General features: G+C 45.6%; 2 protein-coding genes across 2 annotated transcripts in view; both read left to right on the forward strand.

Annotated features, from left to right (window-relative positions):
- The window catches only part of GPI (glucose-6-phosphate isomerase), a 41852-nt gene extending 36838 nt beyond the window's left edge, over positions 1 to 5014 (forward strand). The window contains exons 15-18 of the mRNA XM_006171595.3: positions 3920 to 4048; positions 4264 to 4339; positions 4426 to 4492; positions 4588 to 5014. Coding sequence (XP_006171657.1) covers positions 3920 to 4048; positions 4264 to 4339; positions 4426 to 4492; positions 4588 to 4720 — 405 coding nt within the window. The 3' untranslated portion in view covers positions 4721 to 5014. The remainder of the gene's footprint in view (positions 1 to 3919; positions 4049 to 4263; positions 4340 to 4425; positions 4493 to 4587) is intronic.
- A 3380-nt stretch (positions 5015 to 8394) lies between these two features.
- The window catches only part of PDCD2L (programmed cell death 2 like), a 20006-nt gene continuing 12318 nt past the window's right edge, over positions 8395 to 16082 (forward strand). The window contains exons 1-5 of the mRNA XM_006171691.2: positions 8395 to 8445; positions 8871 to 8924; positions 9038 to 9204; positions 9319 to 9379; positions 14766 to 15139. Coding sequence (XP_006171753.1) covers positions 8395 to 8445; positions 8871 to 8924; positions 9038 to 9204; positions 9319 to 9379; positions 14766 to 15139 — 707 coding nt within the window. The remainder of the gene's footprint in view (positions 8446 to 8870; positions 8925 to 9037; positions 9205 to 9318; positions 9380 to 14765; positions 15140 to 16082) is intronic.

Genomic DNA, 16082 nt, shown 5'->3' on the forward strand with positions numbered 1-16082 from the left:
AGAGGCTTGCGTTCTTTCTCTCTCTCTCTCTCACTCTCTCCCTCTCTGGTCAAATTAAATAATAAAGAGTTAAATAAAAATAATTTTAAAAAAAGAAAAGAAAGACAAATCTTTATTTATTTATTTTACTTATTTCTTTTTTCAACTTGGCATAGGGCACATGCAATCACCAGAGACAGACAGAGAGAAGGGAAAGTGAGAAAGTAAGCCACCAGGTCCAGGACTTGAACTGTGGTCAGCCATGGGGAGGGTCAACTACTGCAACCACCGTGCCACCTGCTGGCCTGTGCATTATTATTATTATTTTTTTTTTGAGAGATTTTCACTGTAGGGCGCGTGCGCTCGCCAGACAGACAGCGAGAGACATCACACACGCACACGCGCCCGGCGTGAGTTTTAAGCCACCGGGTCCGGGACACGAACCGCGGTCGACTACGTGGGAGTCCAGCGACATAGCCATTACGCTAACTGCTGGTTCCCTGCATTATTATTTTTTTAAAGAATTATTTTATTTGGGACCAGCAGATGGCTTGGTTTTAAGGTGCTGGACACTTCCTCATGGCTGACCACAGTTGGAGTCCCGGACTTGGTGACTGCTTTTTCAATGTCCCTCTCTTTCTCTCTCTGTCTCTCCCTGGTCAAATTGAAATGAATGACTAAGGGGCCAGCAGGTGGCATGGTATTTAAAGGCACTGGACTCCCACATGGCTGACTGCAGTTCGATTCCTGGACCTGGTGACTTGCTTTCTCACTTTGTCTCTCTTTCTCTCTCTGATCAAACTGGATGATAATAATGATGATGATGATGATAAATAAATAAAGTTAAATAAAATAATATTTTAAAAATGATTGAATAAAGAAATATTTTTTTTAAAAAAAGAATTATTTAACTTTATTTATTTATTTACTTTAATTTGACCAGAGAAGGACAGAGTGAGAGAGAAAGGGAAAGTGAGAAAGCAAGCTGCCAGGTCCAGGACTCAAACCATGGTCAGTCATATCCACATTATTTTTATAATAGTATATTATTATAATTGTTCTGTATATTTTATTGTGGTATATTATTATAATTGTTTTTTTTATTAGTTATAATGAATCATTTTTTACTATATCCTAGTGTATAAATTAAACTTTATTATAGGTATGTATTAGGGGAAAAAAATACAATATGGTCTGCCTTGGCAGTGGTGATGTGCTGCTCTGCAGAGCTGGGGCCATATGGAAGATCAGGGTTTGGTTCCGGTCTGACTATTCATGCAGGGCGCTGTACACACATGATCCTGGCTAAGAAAGCTGAGGGGCTCATGGTGTGAGATCCTGTTGGAGATAACTAGCATTCCCTTTCTCTCCTTCTCACTCTTTCTCCTAAAGGCATAAATAAATAAACTTATAAAAATATTTTTAAAGACAGTGTATACAAGATTCAGTACTACCGATGGTTTGAGGCCTCCATTGGGGATCTTGGCACGTGTCCCCTATTGTTAAGGGAGAACTGCCATACCCTTGATTCCCCCTGTAAAATCCCTTTGGCTGTGTGATACACAATGTATACCTGAAGGAGGCAAAGATCAGATCATGCAGCTAAGATCTTATTTACTTATTTATTTTTTGGAGAGGTTTTTGCTACAGGACACGTGCACTCACCAGAAAGAGAGACAGAGAGACAGAAAGCGAGAAATCACCCCCCCAGGGAGGATAGCCATGCCGCAATCCCTTCTCCTCCATTCTCCTCTCAGGATCTTAGGCACGCATGAACATGCGCCTGGAGTGAATTTAAGCCACCGGGTCTGGGACTCGAACCGCTGTCAACTACATGGGAGTCCAGCAACATAGCCATTATGCTAACTGCTGGTCCCTGGAGCTGAGATCTTGCTTGTCACAGCAGCTCATGGAAAACCATCCAGATCACAAACTGAGAAGTCCTTGACGAGAATTTCTTGAGTATTGTGGTTGTGTAGAGCAGCAGAGGATTACCATGGGCCAACCTGCGCAGTCAGGAACCTGCCACTGAGGTTTCAGTCTTTTTTTTTTTTTAAGAGAGATTTTTGCACTAGGGTGCGTGCATTTGCTGGAGAGACAGAAAGTGGAGAAACCCCCGCCCTCGCCCAGGGGATGACCACACCTCAATCCCACTGAGTTCTCATTCTTGCCCTCTGGTTCTGTGATTCAGCACTGTTTTTCAAGGAAACTGAGGTTCAACTAGAAAAGAGAGATGCCACCTTTGCCCTTAGGTTGTTTTTCTTTTTTCATTTCCAAAATAATTTTTTTTTTGAGAGATTTTTCATTACAGGGGGCGTGCGCTCGCCAGACAGACAGCGAGAGACATAGAGACAGAAAGCGAGAAATCACCCCCCCATGGGGGATGGTCACGCCGCAATCCCTTCTCCTCCATTCTCCTCTCGGGATCTTGGGCACGCACGCACATGTGCCCGGCATGGGTTTTAAGCCACCGGGTCCGGGACGCGAACCACGGTCGACTACGTGGGAGTCCAGCGACATAGCCATTATGCTGCTAGTCCCCAAAATAATTTTTTTAGAGATATTTTCCTGGGGACACATGTGCTTCTGGGGGTCTCACGTATACAGATACAGTTAGAGGGAAAGTGAGAAATCACCCCCCCGGGGATGGGGGTTGGCACCATTCCATTCCCTTCTCTTCCATTCTCCCCCTGGGATCTTGGGCATGCATGCTCATGTGCCGGCATGATTTTCAAGTCACCAGGTCCGGGACTCAAACCCTGGTTGGCCATTTGGGAATCATGACGTTCGTCATCTGCTGGCCCCAGGATTTTTTTTTTTTTAGTAAGTTTTTGCCTTAGGACTTGTGTGCTCACTGGAGAGGAAGAGAGTAGAGACAGTGAGAGGGAAACTGAAAAATCACCCCTGTAGGGGATGGCCATGCCACAATCCCTTCTCCACCATTCTCCTCCCAGGGTCTCGGGCGCACCCATCATGAGTTTTAAGCCATCGGGTACGGATGGTTTTTCTTTTTTGCTATAGGATGTTTGCCCTTGCCAGAGAGAGACAAAGAGAGAGAAAGTGAGAAATAATTTCCCAGGAGGGATGGCCATACCACAATCTATTCTCCTCCATTCTCTTCCTGGGATTTTGGCTGGGACTTGAACTGCGGTTGGCCATGTGGGAGTCCAGGGCCCTAACTACCATGCCACCTGCTGGCCCCATATTTAGGATCTTAAAAGACAGATGTTGATAAAGTTGTTAGCAGGACCTGGGGCAAAAGTTGTTAGCAGGACCCTTGGCAAATAGAATGTATTTCTTTTTTTTTTTAAAGGAATTATTTTGATTTAGCTTTATTGATTTATTTTATTTTGACCAGAGAGGGACAGAGTGAGGGAGAGGAGGAAAGCAAGCTACCAGGTCTGGGACTCAAACCGCGGTCGGCCATTTGGGAGTCCAGTGCTCTTAACCACCACACCACCTGATGACCCTTTAAGCATGTATTTCTTAAAGAGCAGTTGCCTACCTGCCTACTCATCCTTAAAAAGCAGTTGCCGGGACCAGCAGTTAGCGTAATGGCTATGTCGCTGGACTCCCACGTAGTCGACTGCGGTTTGCATCCCAGACCTGGTGGCTTAAAACTCATGCCGGGTGCATGTGCGTGCGTGCCCAAGATCCCGAGAGGAGAATGGGGGAGAAGGGATTGTGGCATGGCCATCCCCCCTGGGGGGTGATTTCTGGTGAACCCACGCCCCCTACAGTGAAAATCTCTCCAAAAAAAAAAAAAGAAAAGCAGTTGCCTACTGACCAGTGTCACTGGACATGCCCTCTGGTCCATCCTCAGTCAAGCTGAGCTATACAGGCTCAAACTAATGCCAACTGAGAGGTGCCAGGTGGTCTTGTCTTTCTGGCCAGTGCTCAGACAGCACTTTCAAGGCTATGTGGATGTCTCTCTCGGCAGATCCTTCTCGCCAACTTCTTGGCCCAGACAGAGGCCCTGATGAAGGGGAAATCAACGGACGAAGCACGGAAGGAGCTCCATGCTGCAGGAAAGAGTCCAGAGGACATTGAGAAGCTGTTACCGCACAAGGTCAGCCCTTCTGAGGTCACCTCTGGGGTGGCATGCTGGAGCTGGAGGGGCGAAGCCGTGGGGCCAGGGAGGGGCCTGGCTTGCTCTACTCATCGGGAGGATCTGTCTGCACAGATGTGTTCATCTCAGCACAGCCTGTGGGGCAGGGTGTGCTTTCTTTTTTGGGGTTTTGGGATCGGGACTAACTTGGGGACATTTGTTGGTATGTTCTGAAGGTCTTTGAAGGAAATCGCCCAACCAACTCCATTGTGTTCACTAAACTCACACCCTTCCTTCTTGGGGCCCTGATTGGTGAGTGAACAGAGGAAGGGACTGGCTTGGGGGAGGTGAGACTGGGCTTCTGGAGCCCTAACATACGCTGTCCGCCACCTCTGCAGCCATGTACGAGCACAAGATCTTCGTCCAGGGCATCGTCTGGGACATCAACAGCTTTGACCAGTGGGGGTGAGTTGCTGACTCAGGAGGGTCAGGAGGTCGGCTCGAGGATTTCCCTGGCAATGCTGGACACTTCCTTATACCATTCTTCCCATTCCTGGCAGAGTGGAGCTGGGAAAGCAGCTGGCTAAGAAAATCGAGCCTGAGCTTGATGGCAACGCTCCAGTGACCTCTCATGATGCTTCCACCAATGGGCTGATCAACTTCATCAAGCAGCACCGTGAGGCCAGAACCTAGGACACTCATGCTCAGCTGCAGCTCCTATTGTGACGGTCCTTCTTGTCCCTCCTCACCAGAGTCTGCACTGCATGGTCCTGCATCTCTCCACCCAGAGCACCTTCTGGTTGTGGGCTTGGACAACAAACCCTTCTGAGGAAGTTGGTCTGGAACTGCCACTCGAATCCCTCTCTGTCTGCCCTCCCTGTTTTACAGTTGGCTAAGGTGTTTCAGTGCAGCTGATCAGCTGATTTTTCTGACCCATCTTCACATTGTTTGGGTTCCAGGTAGAAAAATAAAGATGCCACAAAGGAGGTCGGAGGCTCAGCCTGTTACTGTTCCCAGGGATAAGGCTTATGCAGCAGAGTGCCCAGTAGGGGGAGTGCTGGGTCTTGGTTGACACTAGATTATGAGTGGGGGAGCTGGTTTAGTGTGGAGAAGAGAGTGGGCTGGATGGGGCATAAAGTCAGGAGGCAAATATCCCATCTCCAACTCTTTCCACTCCTCACCTCTGTGATTTTAAATTATACATTTCTGTTCACTAGCTAGTTTTTATTTTTAGTATTTAATTTTATTCATTCATTCATTCATTCATTTTTATTTGACCAGAGAAAGGCAGACATACAGAGAGAAGGAAAGTGAGAAAGCAAGCCACCAGGTCTGGGACTCAAACTGTGGTAGGCCATGTGGGAGTGTCCAGCGCCTTAACCACCGTGCTACCTGCTGACCCCTCACTGGCTAGTTTTTAAAACCACTTTGAGGAGCCATGGTGGTACAGCAGTTAAATGCCATGCTCTGCCAGGTACCCTACATGGGAAGGTTCCTGGTTCAAGACTGGAAATCTCTCGGTGTACACCAGGCTGGCCTGTGCCTGTGATCCAGGGCTAGCTAACGCTGGGATTGCATCACAGTGTCAAGACTCTGGGGGCGGGGGGTGTCTCTATCTCCTGCTCAAGAAAGAAATAAATAAATGTAAACACACACACAGAGACACACACACACATACACACTGAGGTGTCTGTTTTGAATGAGTCCCTGGCCAAGATCAAGGGTGACTACATCTTCTGGCCAGATGCGCAAGTAATTCTTTCCCTTTATAAGGCACTAAAAACAGGACTTTCCAACCAACTGCTCTTTCATCTTCTACTCAAGATATTAAATCATATTTTCAACCAATTAATCAGGAAAGAAACCTTACTTAGGTTGATGGGCAGAACTGCCAGTCAGGTTAGAAGCTGGGCTTCTAGCAACGACCCTCCTGAGCATGATAGCAACCAGTCTGAGAGGGGAAATACCTGCTCTTTAACTCAGTCATCAGAGCTGCCTCTGTGCCACTCTCTCTTGGGTCACCTTCTTCTGAGTTGCACTCTGTCTAGGACCCATGCCTTCCTTGAGACCGGGACAGCAAGGATTAGTATTTTGGTTCCTGTCAGGGAAGGCACACTCCATCCACAAGACTCAAAGTGAGGAATACTGTAATTACAGTGATCACATAAGTGTAATTGTCCACTAAAAATAATACTTAGATGGAGCCAGGTGGTAGCACAGTGGTAATATAACTGTACCCACGTAGCAAAGGTCCTGGGTTCACTGCCTGGGACCTCCTTGAGCATGATGGATATGTAAGTACCCATAATCAGGTTGGTTTTGGGAGTGGAACATGGTTGACTTGTTGAGGATGCTGTCTCTGTCTTAAGGAAGAAAGGAAAGGAAAACTCTAACATTATTGGCTCTCCATTCTCCTCTCATGATCTTGGGCATGCACACACATGTGCCCAGCATGAGTTCCAAGCCACTGGGTCCGGGACTTGAACTGCAGTCAACTCTGTGGGAGTCTAGAGCCATAAACATCATGCCATCTGCTGATCCCTAAAATTATTGGCTCTCTGGGTTAGCCTCTGGCATAGTGATTAAGGTAGCTAAACCCTACGTGTCTGACCCTGTGGTTCGAGTCCTGGTTGCGTGAAAAACATGTTGGGTACATATGCATGCATACCCAAAATCCCAAAAGGAGGGAGAGATGGAGGAGAAAGGACTTCAATCCTGATCATCCCCTGGGGACGGGGTGATTTCTCACTTCTCTGGGGAGTGCCCTCTAGCAAAATTTTAAAAAATAATAATTATATATGATATGTATATATATTACATATATTGGCTGTCACTTTTCTATTGGTGAAATGATATAGGATTTATTTTTAGTGTTTTTGCTATAAGGCATGTACGCTCATCTGAAAGAGGGACAGTGAGAAGTCATTCCCAGGGGAGATGGCAACACCACAATCCCTTCTCCATTCTCTTCTAGGAATTTTGGGCACCCATGCACACATACCTACAATGTTTTCAAACTGCCAGCTCCAGGACTGGAACTGAATAGTTGGCCATAATGGATCCAGCCATCTTAACCACCATGCCAGCTAGCCCTGTGTCTGATTTCTTTTACCACACCTGATGGTTTTCAGATTCACTCATGTTGTTCAACAGGTGTTTTATTTATGCATTTATTTTCATTTTGTTTCTCCTTTTTTTGGGAGAGGTTTTTGGTACAGGGCATGTGAACTCACCAAAAAGAAACAGACAGACAGCCCCCAGGGAAGATGGCCACACCGCAACCCCTTCTCCTCCAATCTCCTCTCGGGACCTTGGGCACTCACGTACATGCACCCAGCTTGAGTTTAAGCCTCTGGGCCCAGGACTCGAACCGCAGTTGACTACATGGGAATCCAGCGATAATAGCCATCATGCCAACTACTGGTCCCTCCTTTTTTGAGGTTTATGCCTTATGTCACTTGTACTTGCCAGAGAGAGACAGTGAGAAGGAAAGGGAGAAATCACCTCCCCAGGGAGAAAGGCCATGCCGTAATCCCTTCCCCTCCATTCTGGGATTTTGGGCCTGCTGGCACGTGTGCTCAGCGTGATGTTCAAGCAGCCGGGTCTAGATGGAACAGCGGTCAGTTATGTGGGAGTTCAGCACCTTAACTACCACCCCACCTGCTCGTGCCAGCCACAGGCACTTTTGTTACAACTTTCTTATTGGGGGTCTGGCAGGTTGTATGGTAGTTAAGGTGCTGGAATCCCACATAGCAGACAGCAGTTAAAGTCCTGGACCTGGCGGCTTGCCTTTTTTTTTTTTTTTTTTTTGAGGTTTTTGCTGCAGGGTGTGTGTGCTCCCCAGAGACAGAAAGTGAGAAATCAACCCCCAGGGGAGATGGCCACACCGCAATCCCTCCTCCTCCATTCTCTTTGGATCTTGGGCATACACACACATGTGCCCGGTGTGAGTTTAAGCCACCTGGTCCAGGACTCGAATCACGGTCGGGTCAACTACGTGGTAGTCCAGGGACATAGCCATTGTGCTAACTGCTGGTCCCGATGCCCCCCCCCTTCCATCTGGCTTGCTTTCTCTTTCTCTCTCTCTCTCCTTCTCTGGTCAAAATAAAAAATAAATAAAATTCTTAAAAAGAAAACTTTCTCAGGGCCGGCAGGTGGTATGGTGGTTAGAGGCTGAACTCCCACATGGCCAACTACAGTTCAAGTCCAGGACCTTGTGGCTTGCTTTCTCACTTTCTCTCTGATCAAACTAGAAAATAATAGTAATAACAATAAAAATAAATATATAAAGTTAAATAAAATAATTTTTAAAACTTTCTTAGGGAAAATGGTAAACATATCCAAGTTTTATAATACAATAAACCTCCATGTACCTGCAACCAAATTTCAATAATTACCAGCTCTCGGTCATTGTTACGGTAACTCTACTCCCTCCCCAAATTTTGAGCCCACGACAGTCACCCGCGTGGCTCCAGGACCAAGTGCAAACACTTCATTTTTAAAATTTGCCACAGGGCGCCAGTGCTCTTCAGGAGTGGAGAGAAGTGAGAAAGCACCATCCGCACGGGAATGGTCATACTGACAGCCCTTTTCCTATTTTTCTCCCTCTATTCAGGATTTTGGGCGTGCAGACACACACATACCCACACACTCGCGGCCAGGGGTTACTATTCGCCGGTCCGGGACTTGAAGTTCAGGCTAACTAACACGTAGAATCCAGCTCGTAACTACCAACGCCTCGCGCCAACCCCCAGGCGCTCTAAAGCGACGTCTCGGCGTTCCTCGAACTGGTCCTAATGAAGGGGTGGGGCCGTCTGGAAGCGTGGGCGGCGCGCGTGCGCAGAGAGGTTCGCCCTCTCGGCCGCCCGCGTTCGCTAGGAAGCTGGGGCGCGTCCCGGTGAGGGCGGGCGCGGGAGCTGGGGTCGGCGGGTGCTGACGAGGAGCGGGGAGGGAGGGAGTGGGCGCGGTCCTGGGGCAGAGTCGGGGTCTGAGCGCCTCTCCTGCCCTCAGGACGCCCTGCCCGCCGTCCCAGCGCCGAGGCCGCGGTGTGAACGCTGTGGGCAGCCGCTCGCCCTGGTCGTGCAGGTGTACTGCCCTCTAGAAGGCTCCCCGTTTCACCGGCTCCTGCACGTGTTCGCTTGCGCCCGCCCTAGCTGCCGCAGCCGGGGGGCGCGCAGGTAGGCGGGGACGTCCCGGGGCCCTCGGGGAGTACTGTTCCGGGTGGGCGGACGCGGGGGCCGGGCCGGGCCGGCGGGCTGGAGCCCTCACGGCAGTCTGTGTTTATCCTGAAGCTGGAAGGTGTTCCGCTCCCAGTGCCTGCAGGTGCCAGAGAGAGAGGCTCAGGACGCCCAGGTAAAACTTTGGTTGTGATTGATATGTCATATTTGCTGTAATAAAAGGATGTTTTTTCCGGGAACCAGCAGTTAGCGTAATGGCTATGTCGCTGGACTCCCACGTAGTCAACCGCGGTTCGCGTCCTGGACCCGGTGGCTTAAAACTCACGCCGGGCGCGTGTGCGTGCATGCCCAAGATCCCGAGAGGAGAATGGAGGAGAAGGGATTGCGGCGTGACCATCCCCCCTGGGGGGTGATTTCTCGCTTTCTGTCTCTCTGTCTCTCTCTGTCTGTCTGGTGAGCGCACGCGCCCTATAGCCAAAACCTCTATTTAAAAAAAAAGATTTTTTTTCCTAGAATATCGTTTAAGGCAAACTTTTAAGAACACTGGAATGGTTTTTGCCTTTCTATCGAACCGTGAACTGCGATTTTAAGGTTTTGTGAAGTTTCTTTAATTTACACTGTTGTTCTTGAGATATATAGTTATGATTAGGAACTACATGATTAGGTTTTTGCTATAGGCCCATAAAGACAGAGAGAGACAAAACGAGAAACCACCCCACAGTCCCTTCTCCTCCGTTCTCCTCTCTCGGAATCATGAGCACCCACGCACATGTGCCTGTCATGAGTTTAAGCCACCAGGTCCGGGCCTCGAACTGTGGTTGACTTCATGGAGTCCAGCTACATAGCCATTACACCAACTGCTGGTCTGCCCCCACTCCCTTATTTTTTTTTAAAAGAGATGCCATGTATTTATTTATTTATCATTAGTTTTTGCTATTGGGTGCATCCCCTGGCAGGAGAGAGACAGAGGTGGTGGGTGGAGAAGAAAGCACCCCCCAGAGGGGATGATCAAGGAACGATTCTTTTACTCCATTCTCATCTGGATATTTTGGGCACACCTGTACATGTACTGTGTGATTTTCGAGCTGACTGTCCAGGACTTGAACTGGACAGTCTGCTATGTTGAATCCAACTACTTTAAGCACTGTGCTACTGGCTGACCCTGTACTGAGTTGTTTTTTTAAAAGAGGTTTTTGCCTTAGTGTGTGTTGTGCTTGCCAGAAAGAGGGAGAGACACAGAGACAGTGAGAGGGAAGGTGAAAAATCAACTCCCAGGGAAGATGGCCATGCTGCAATTCCTTATCTTCTGTTTTCTTCCTGGGATCTTGGGCATGTATGCATATGCACCTGCTAGCCACCGAGTCTAGGACTCAAACCTCAGTCAATCATGTGGGAATCCAGCAATGTAACTGCTATGCCGTCTGCTGGCTGCTACACTGAGGTTTGTTTTTTTTTTTTTCTTGTAAAAATTATTTTATTCAACTTTATTATTATTTTTCTTAAATTTTTTATTCATTTATTTTATTTTGACCAGAGAGAGAGAGAGAGAGAAAGAAAGTGAGAAAGCAAGGCACCAAGTCCAGGACTTGAACCATGGCTGGCCATGTGGGATTATCCGGCATCTTAACCACCATGCCACCTGCTGGCCCCATTATTTTTCGTTTTGACCAGAGAAAAACAGGGAAAGTGAGAAAGCAAGCCACCAGGTTTGGGACTTGAAACACAGTCAGCCATGTGGGAGTCCAGTGTCTTTAATCACCATGCCACCGAGTAGCCTCAAGTTTTTAATACAGCATACCAGGTGTAGTACTAACAATACTAAATAAATAGATGAAGGTGGTGATGTTTGCCTTTATCGTTATGTGTTGCCTGATGATGTTTTGGTAAACAAGAGACTCTATACCGAAGTAGTCCTATAAGATTATAATAGGCTAGTTCATATGGCCTAGGTGTGTAGTGTCTAGCTATACCATCTAGGGTTGTGTAAGTATGCTGCATGATGTTACTGTAGAAGAAAATTGCCTAATGACACATTTCTCAGAATGCGTCCCCTGGTTAAGGGTCTTATTAGAATTCAGTTGCAGATAGAGATTAAGGAACCCTAATCCAAAAATCCAAAATTTGAAATAATTTCAAAATTTGAAACTTTTTGGGTGCAAACATGATGCCATAAATGGAAAATTCAACACCTAACTTCATGTGAGGGGTTATGGTCAAAATGCTGCAATATAAAAACATTGTGTAAAATTATCTTTAGATAGGTATAAGCATATATGAAACATAAATGAATTTCATGTTTAGACTTGAGGTCCTATCTCCAAGATATTTCATCATGTACAGCCCCCCTCCTCAAATAAAAAGCAATCCAAAATGTTTCTGGTCCCAAACATTTTGAATAAAGGATATACAACTTGTCATAGAAAAGCAGTTTGCCTCGTTTAAGGTAAGACAGACTTAATACAGGAATTGGGCTTTTACCAACTAATTGGGTAGGCTAAAGGAGAGAGGCCACTCCAGGGCCGACCCCCAGAACCATACCTTAGAACTGGCCGAGAAGAAGATTCCTCCACTACATCTGAGAACTAGTGCTTTCAGGAAATAAGAGAAATGAAGATTGTCTACTGATAATTCAGCCTCTAGCCCCTAGTCTCAAGTGGAGAGGCAAAGGGCAGGCCTTCAGAAGATGACTTCCACTGCAGCTGAGAACTAGTGCTTTCAGGGAATAAGATAAATGAAGATTATCTACTGATAATTCAGCCTCCAGCCCCCAGTCTCAAGTGGAGAGGCAAGGGACATGCCTTCAGAAGAAAACTCTTCCACTGCAGCTGAGAACTAGTGCTTTCAGAGAATAAAAGAAATGAAGATTGTCTACTGATAATTCAGCCTCCTGCCCCAGTCTCAAGAGGTAGGGTGCCCCCTCTATATTCTCTCTGTCTCTCTCTGTCTCTCTCTTCCTCTAATTTTAATCTCATTTTTTGGTAATCTATCTTTTTTTTTTTTTTTAATTTTAAGGTAAAGTATTCTCTTGTCTTTCAGATTCTCTTTTATCTTGGTAATAATCCCCTTTCCCCCTCCCCTCTAGGAGAGGCAAGGGGCAAACCTTCAGAAGACTCCTGTACTACAGCTGAGAACTAATGCTTCTGTGCAGTGTGCTTGTGTGCTGTGCAGTTTTCATTTTTTGCTTTTTAAAAAATAAAGTAATTTTTTTTTCTTTTCTTCCTCTTTCTCTGTTTTCTTATCCTTTTTCTTTTATCTCAGCAGTTTGTTGCTCAGTCTTCGTGAACTGAGTGTCTAGACGGATCTAAGGGAACCATAGACAAACATCTAAATACTATTAGGATCAACATATTCCTCAATACCCACTGAATCTCCTGCACACAGGGATAAAAACGGATTGCAAAGAGATTGCAAACCACCTCCTCCTGCATGCCCCTGAATGCTCAGATTGAACTTCTAGAAATTAGGAAGAATCGTATAACCTATCAGATGATTAGAAATCACCACAAAGTCGCAAGAAATAAGAGAAACCAAGGAAATACCTCCCCCCCCAAGGGAAAAGAATAACTCTCCATCCACAGACAGCAGAGTGGAACTTGTGGAAATGTCTGATAAAGAATTTAAAATATTCATAGTGACAAAGTTAACAGAGATGCAAGAGAAGAGAGACAGTGAACTCCAGAAGAGGCAGGAAAATAGAGCTGAGGAGTTCCAGGAATTGAGGAAGTTCTTGCACGAACTGAAAGAGGAAATACACATCATAAAACTGTTAGAGATGAAAGCTGTAATACAGGAAATCAAAACCTCCCTCAGAAGTATTAAAAGCAAACTAGATTACACAGAAGTTTGAATTTCAGATGTAGAAAACAGAATTGCTGGCCTAGAAAAATCCACCACAAAGACTGAGAAAATAGTCCAAAAAAATGAGAATAATATACAAGAAATACTAGATACCATCAAATGTCCATACACCCGGATAATTGGTATCCCAGAAGGTGAAGAGACTAATAAAGGCATCGGTAATCTATTCCATGAAAACCTGGAAGAAAACTTTTTAAACCTAGAGAGGCATTCAAAGAACCAGACCCAAGAAATACAAAGGACCCCAAATAGAATCAACACCAGAAGATCTTCTCCAAGACACATTATAGCCAGGTTGACCAGAACTACAGACAAAGACAAGGTACTCAGACTGGCAAGAGAGAAACAAGTTACCTGCAAAGGATATCCCATTGGGCTAACAGGGGACCTCTCATTGGAAACAATGCAAGCAAGAAAAGAATGGGAAAATATATTGAAAGTGTTGAGTGAAAAACAATTTCAACCAAGAATACTATACCCAGCAAGAGTATCCTTCATATGGGAAGAGAAGACAAGAACATTCTCAGATAAACAAAACCTGAAAGAATTTACCGACACTAGTCCAGTTTTCCATGAAGTTCTGAAGGAAATGTTATGTCAGGAAAACTAAAGTCAGACACACAGAAATAAGAGTTAAAAAGCATCTAAGAAAAGAACCAACTTAATGGTAGGGACAAGTCCAGAGTTGGATATTATCTTCCAGAATTTTAATGGAACACTTGGACCATAACAGAAGTTAGAATCTAAGTACATGAAAATGAACTGATGAGATAGAATTTTATGACTTTTGACTAAAACAATGCTGATCTTTTTCTATGCTTTGTAGTCCAGAGATAAGGATTTTTGTCTTCTCTTGAATTGTCAACAGATCCATGTAACTACTATTTGAACAGAATCCTAACCTGCTTTCTGGCTTTAAGTCTTAAGCAAAATTCTCTTAACAGTTTTTGATTTTGATTTATTAAAGCCAAAACTGCCTTTCTTGAAATTAAAAAACATATTTTAAAATACCTATTTAATGGCCACAGTAAGCTATATAGCCTCAGCTAGGTGCTGTTTTATAGTATATTCACTCTACTCACAGTTTCATGCCTCAAGTCACACATTTGTTCACAGATATTTATATTTCATTTTGTTAACCAGTAAAATGTGGGAGAGAAAAAAAGGAATGGAAGTAACTATAGATACCAGAGATAGAGTGGGAGGAGAGTGGAGAATGGCAGAGTCATTTTGTTAACCAGTAAAATGTGGGAGAGAAAAAAAGGAATGGAAGTAACTACAGATACCAGAGATAGAGTGGAGAATGGCAGAGTGAGAAAGGGGGGGGATATATATATCAAGAAACAAGAAATGGAAAATTACTTGTTGATGATAACATGTATGACTAAGCCTCCATACAGTGTATTCTGGGTAGGAAACTGCATTTTGTATGCGGTGATGATATTGAGTAAATGAATGTTAAATAAATAAATAAATAAGAAAGAACTGGCCTGCAGAAGCACCTCTCCTGCTGTCAGAAAGTTCAGGGGTGGTCTGGTGAACTGGAGGCCACCCTTGTCACAGAACTGTTGGGCAGGCTAACAGGCCAAGGGGTTGATGTGAAGACTTCATCCAGAAGATAAAGGTAGGGGTAGCTGAAGCCAAAATAATAAGACAGAACCACTTGAGTGTGCTTGGACCTTATTGCCTGGATATTCTTCCAGAAACAGGAACATGGCCTTGCAGCTAAAGACTGGTGTGAAGGTGCAGATGATTGGGGAAGTGACAGCGAGGAGGTGCCACAGCCACAGCTTACATTGGATCTTAGAAACGATCCCACCTATGCCAGTGACATAGAATGGACTGCCCAGCTGCAAGACCTCCACTTGCAAGATGCTGTCCTGGATACTGCTATTCCTGCACCTCCAGCTGACGAGGTGGCCTGGCCTACTGATGTGCCGCAGTTCCTGCCCTACTACATCTGTGTCGTAGATGAAGATGATTACAGGGACTCTGTAAGCCTCGATCACGCCCACAGCCTTCTGAGGGACTACCAACAGAGAGAAGGTGTCGATATGGAACAGTGGCTTTCCCAAAGGTGAGGACATAACCGCTGAGGAGACTTGATAGGTACCCTTTGGTATTGTCCTCATTCCTGGGGAAAAGTTTTGGTGGCAGAACTTGGGTGGGGAGACCTTTTTGCTTTACTCCTCTTAGATTAGAAAAGTGGACAAGACAAGGGGCTCTTGTTAGCCAACTTTGAGTTAGCTTCAAAATCCTTTGTTCTCTCTATATATATCCTCAAGGAAATCAGTAAAGATGAACTAACAAGTTAGAGCTACCAAGTGTATATAGAAGATGGATTCACTATCTCTAAGTTTCTTTCATGATAGAGATAGACAAGATACCCCAGCAGTCTTATTGTCCCTCTGACTCCCCTCTCTCCCAGCCTTCTAGCCAGTTAGGATCATGGGCTCACCAACTGTGCCACACCTGCCATGTTCAAGTCAGCCTTGATCTGAATCCCAGGCCTTCCTATAAGACTCCGGTGTCACCAGTGGTGCCCTACTGCTTGTCCCATTGCAGCTTGGGCCTCTGTTCTGTTTTTAAGTCTTTATAGGAGAGACAGAAGAATTAGGAAAATGCCATATATATATATATATTTATTTTTTAGAGGTTTATGCCTTTGGGCACGTGCACTCACCAGAGAGACAGTGATAGGGAAAGTGAGAAATCATCCCCCAGGGTGGCCATGCTGCAATCCGGTCTTCTCCATTCTCCTCTTGGGGTCTTAGGCGTGCATGTCCATGTACCTGGCATAACTTTCAAGCTGCCAGGTCTGGGACTCAAATCACAGTTGGCCATATGGGGGTCCAGCGACATAACTGCTATATAACTGCTATGCCCTTTTTTTTTTTTTTTTTTGGAGAGATTTTCACTGTAGGGCGCGTGCGCTCGCCAGACAGAGACAGACATAGAGACAGAAAGCGAGAAATCACCCCCCAGGGGGGATGGTCACGCCGCAATCCCTTCCCCATGCT

This window comes from Tupaia chinensis, unplaced genomic scaffold (genome assembly GCF_000334495.1).
Source record: "Tupaia chinensis unplaced genomic scaffold, TupChi_1.0 Scaffold149922_1, whole genome shotgun sequence".
In the NCBI taxonomy this organism is placed as follows: Eukaryota; Metazoa; Chordata; class Mammalia; order Scandentia; family Tupaiidae; genus Tupaia; species Tupaia belangeri.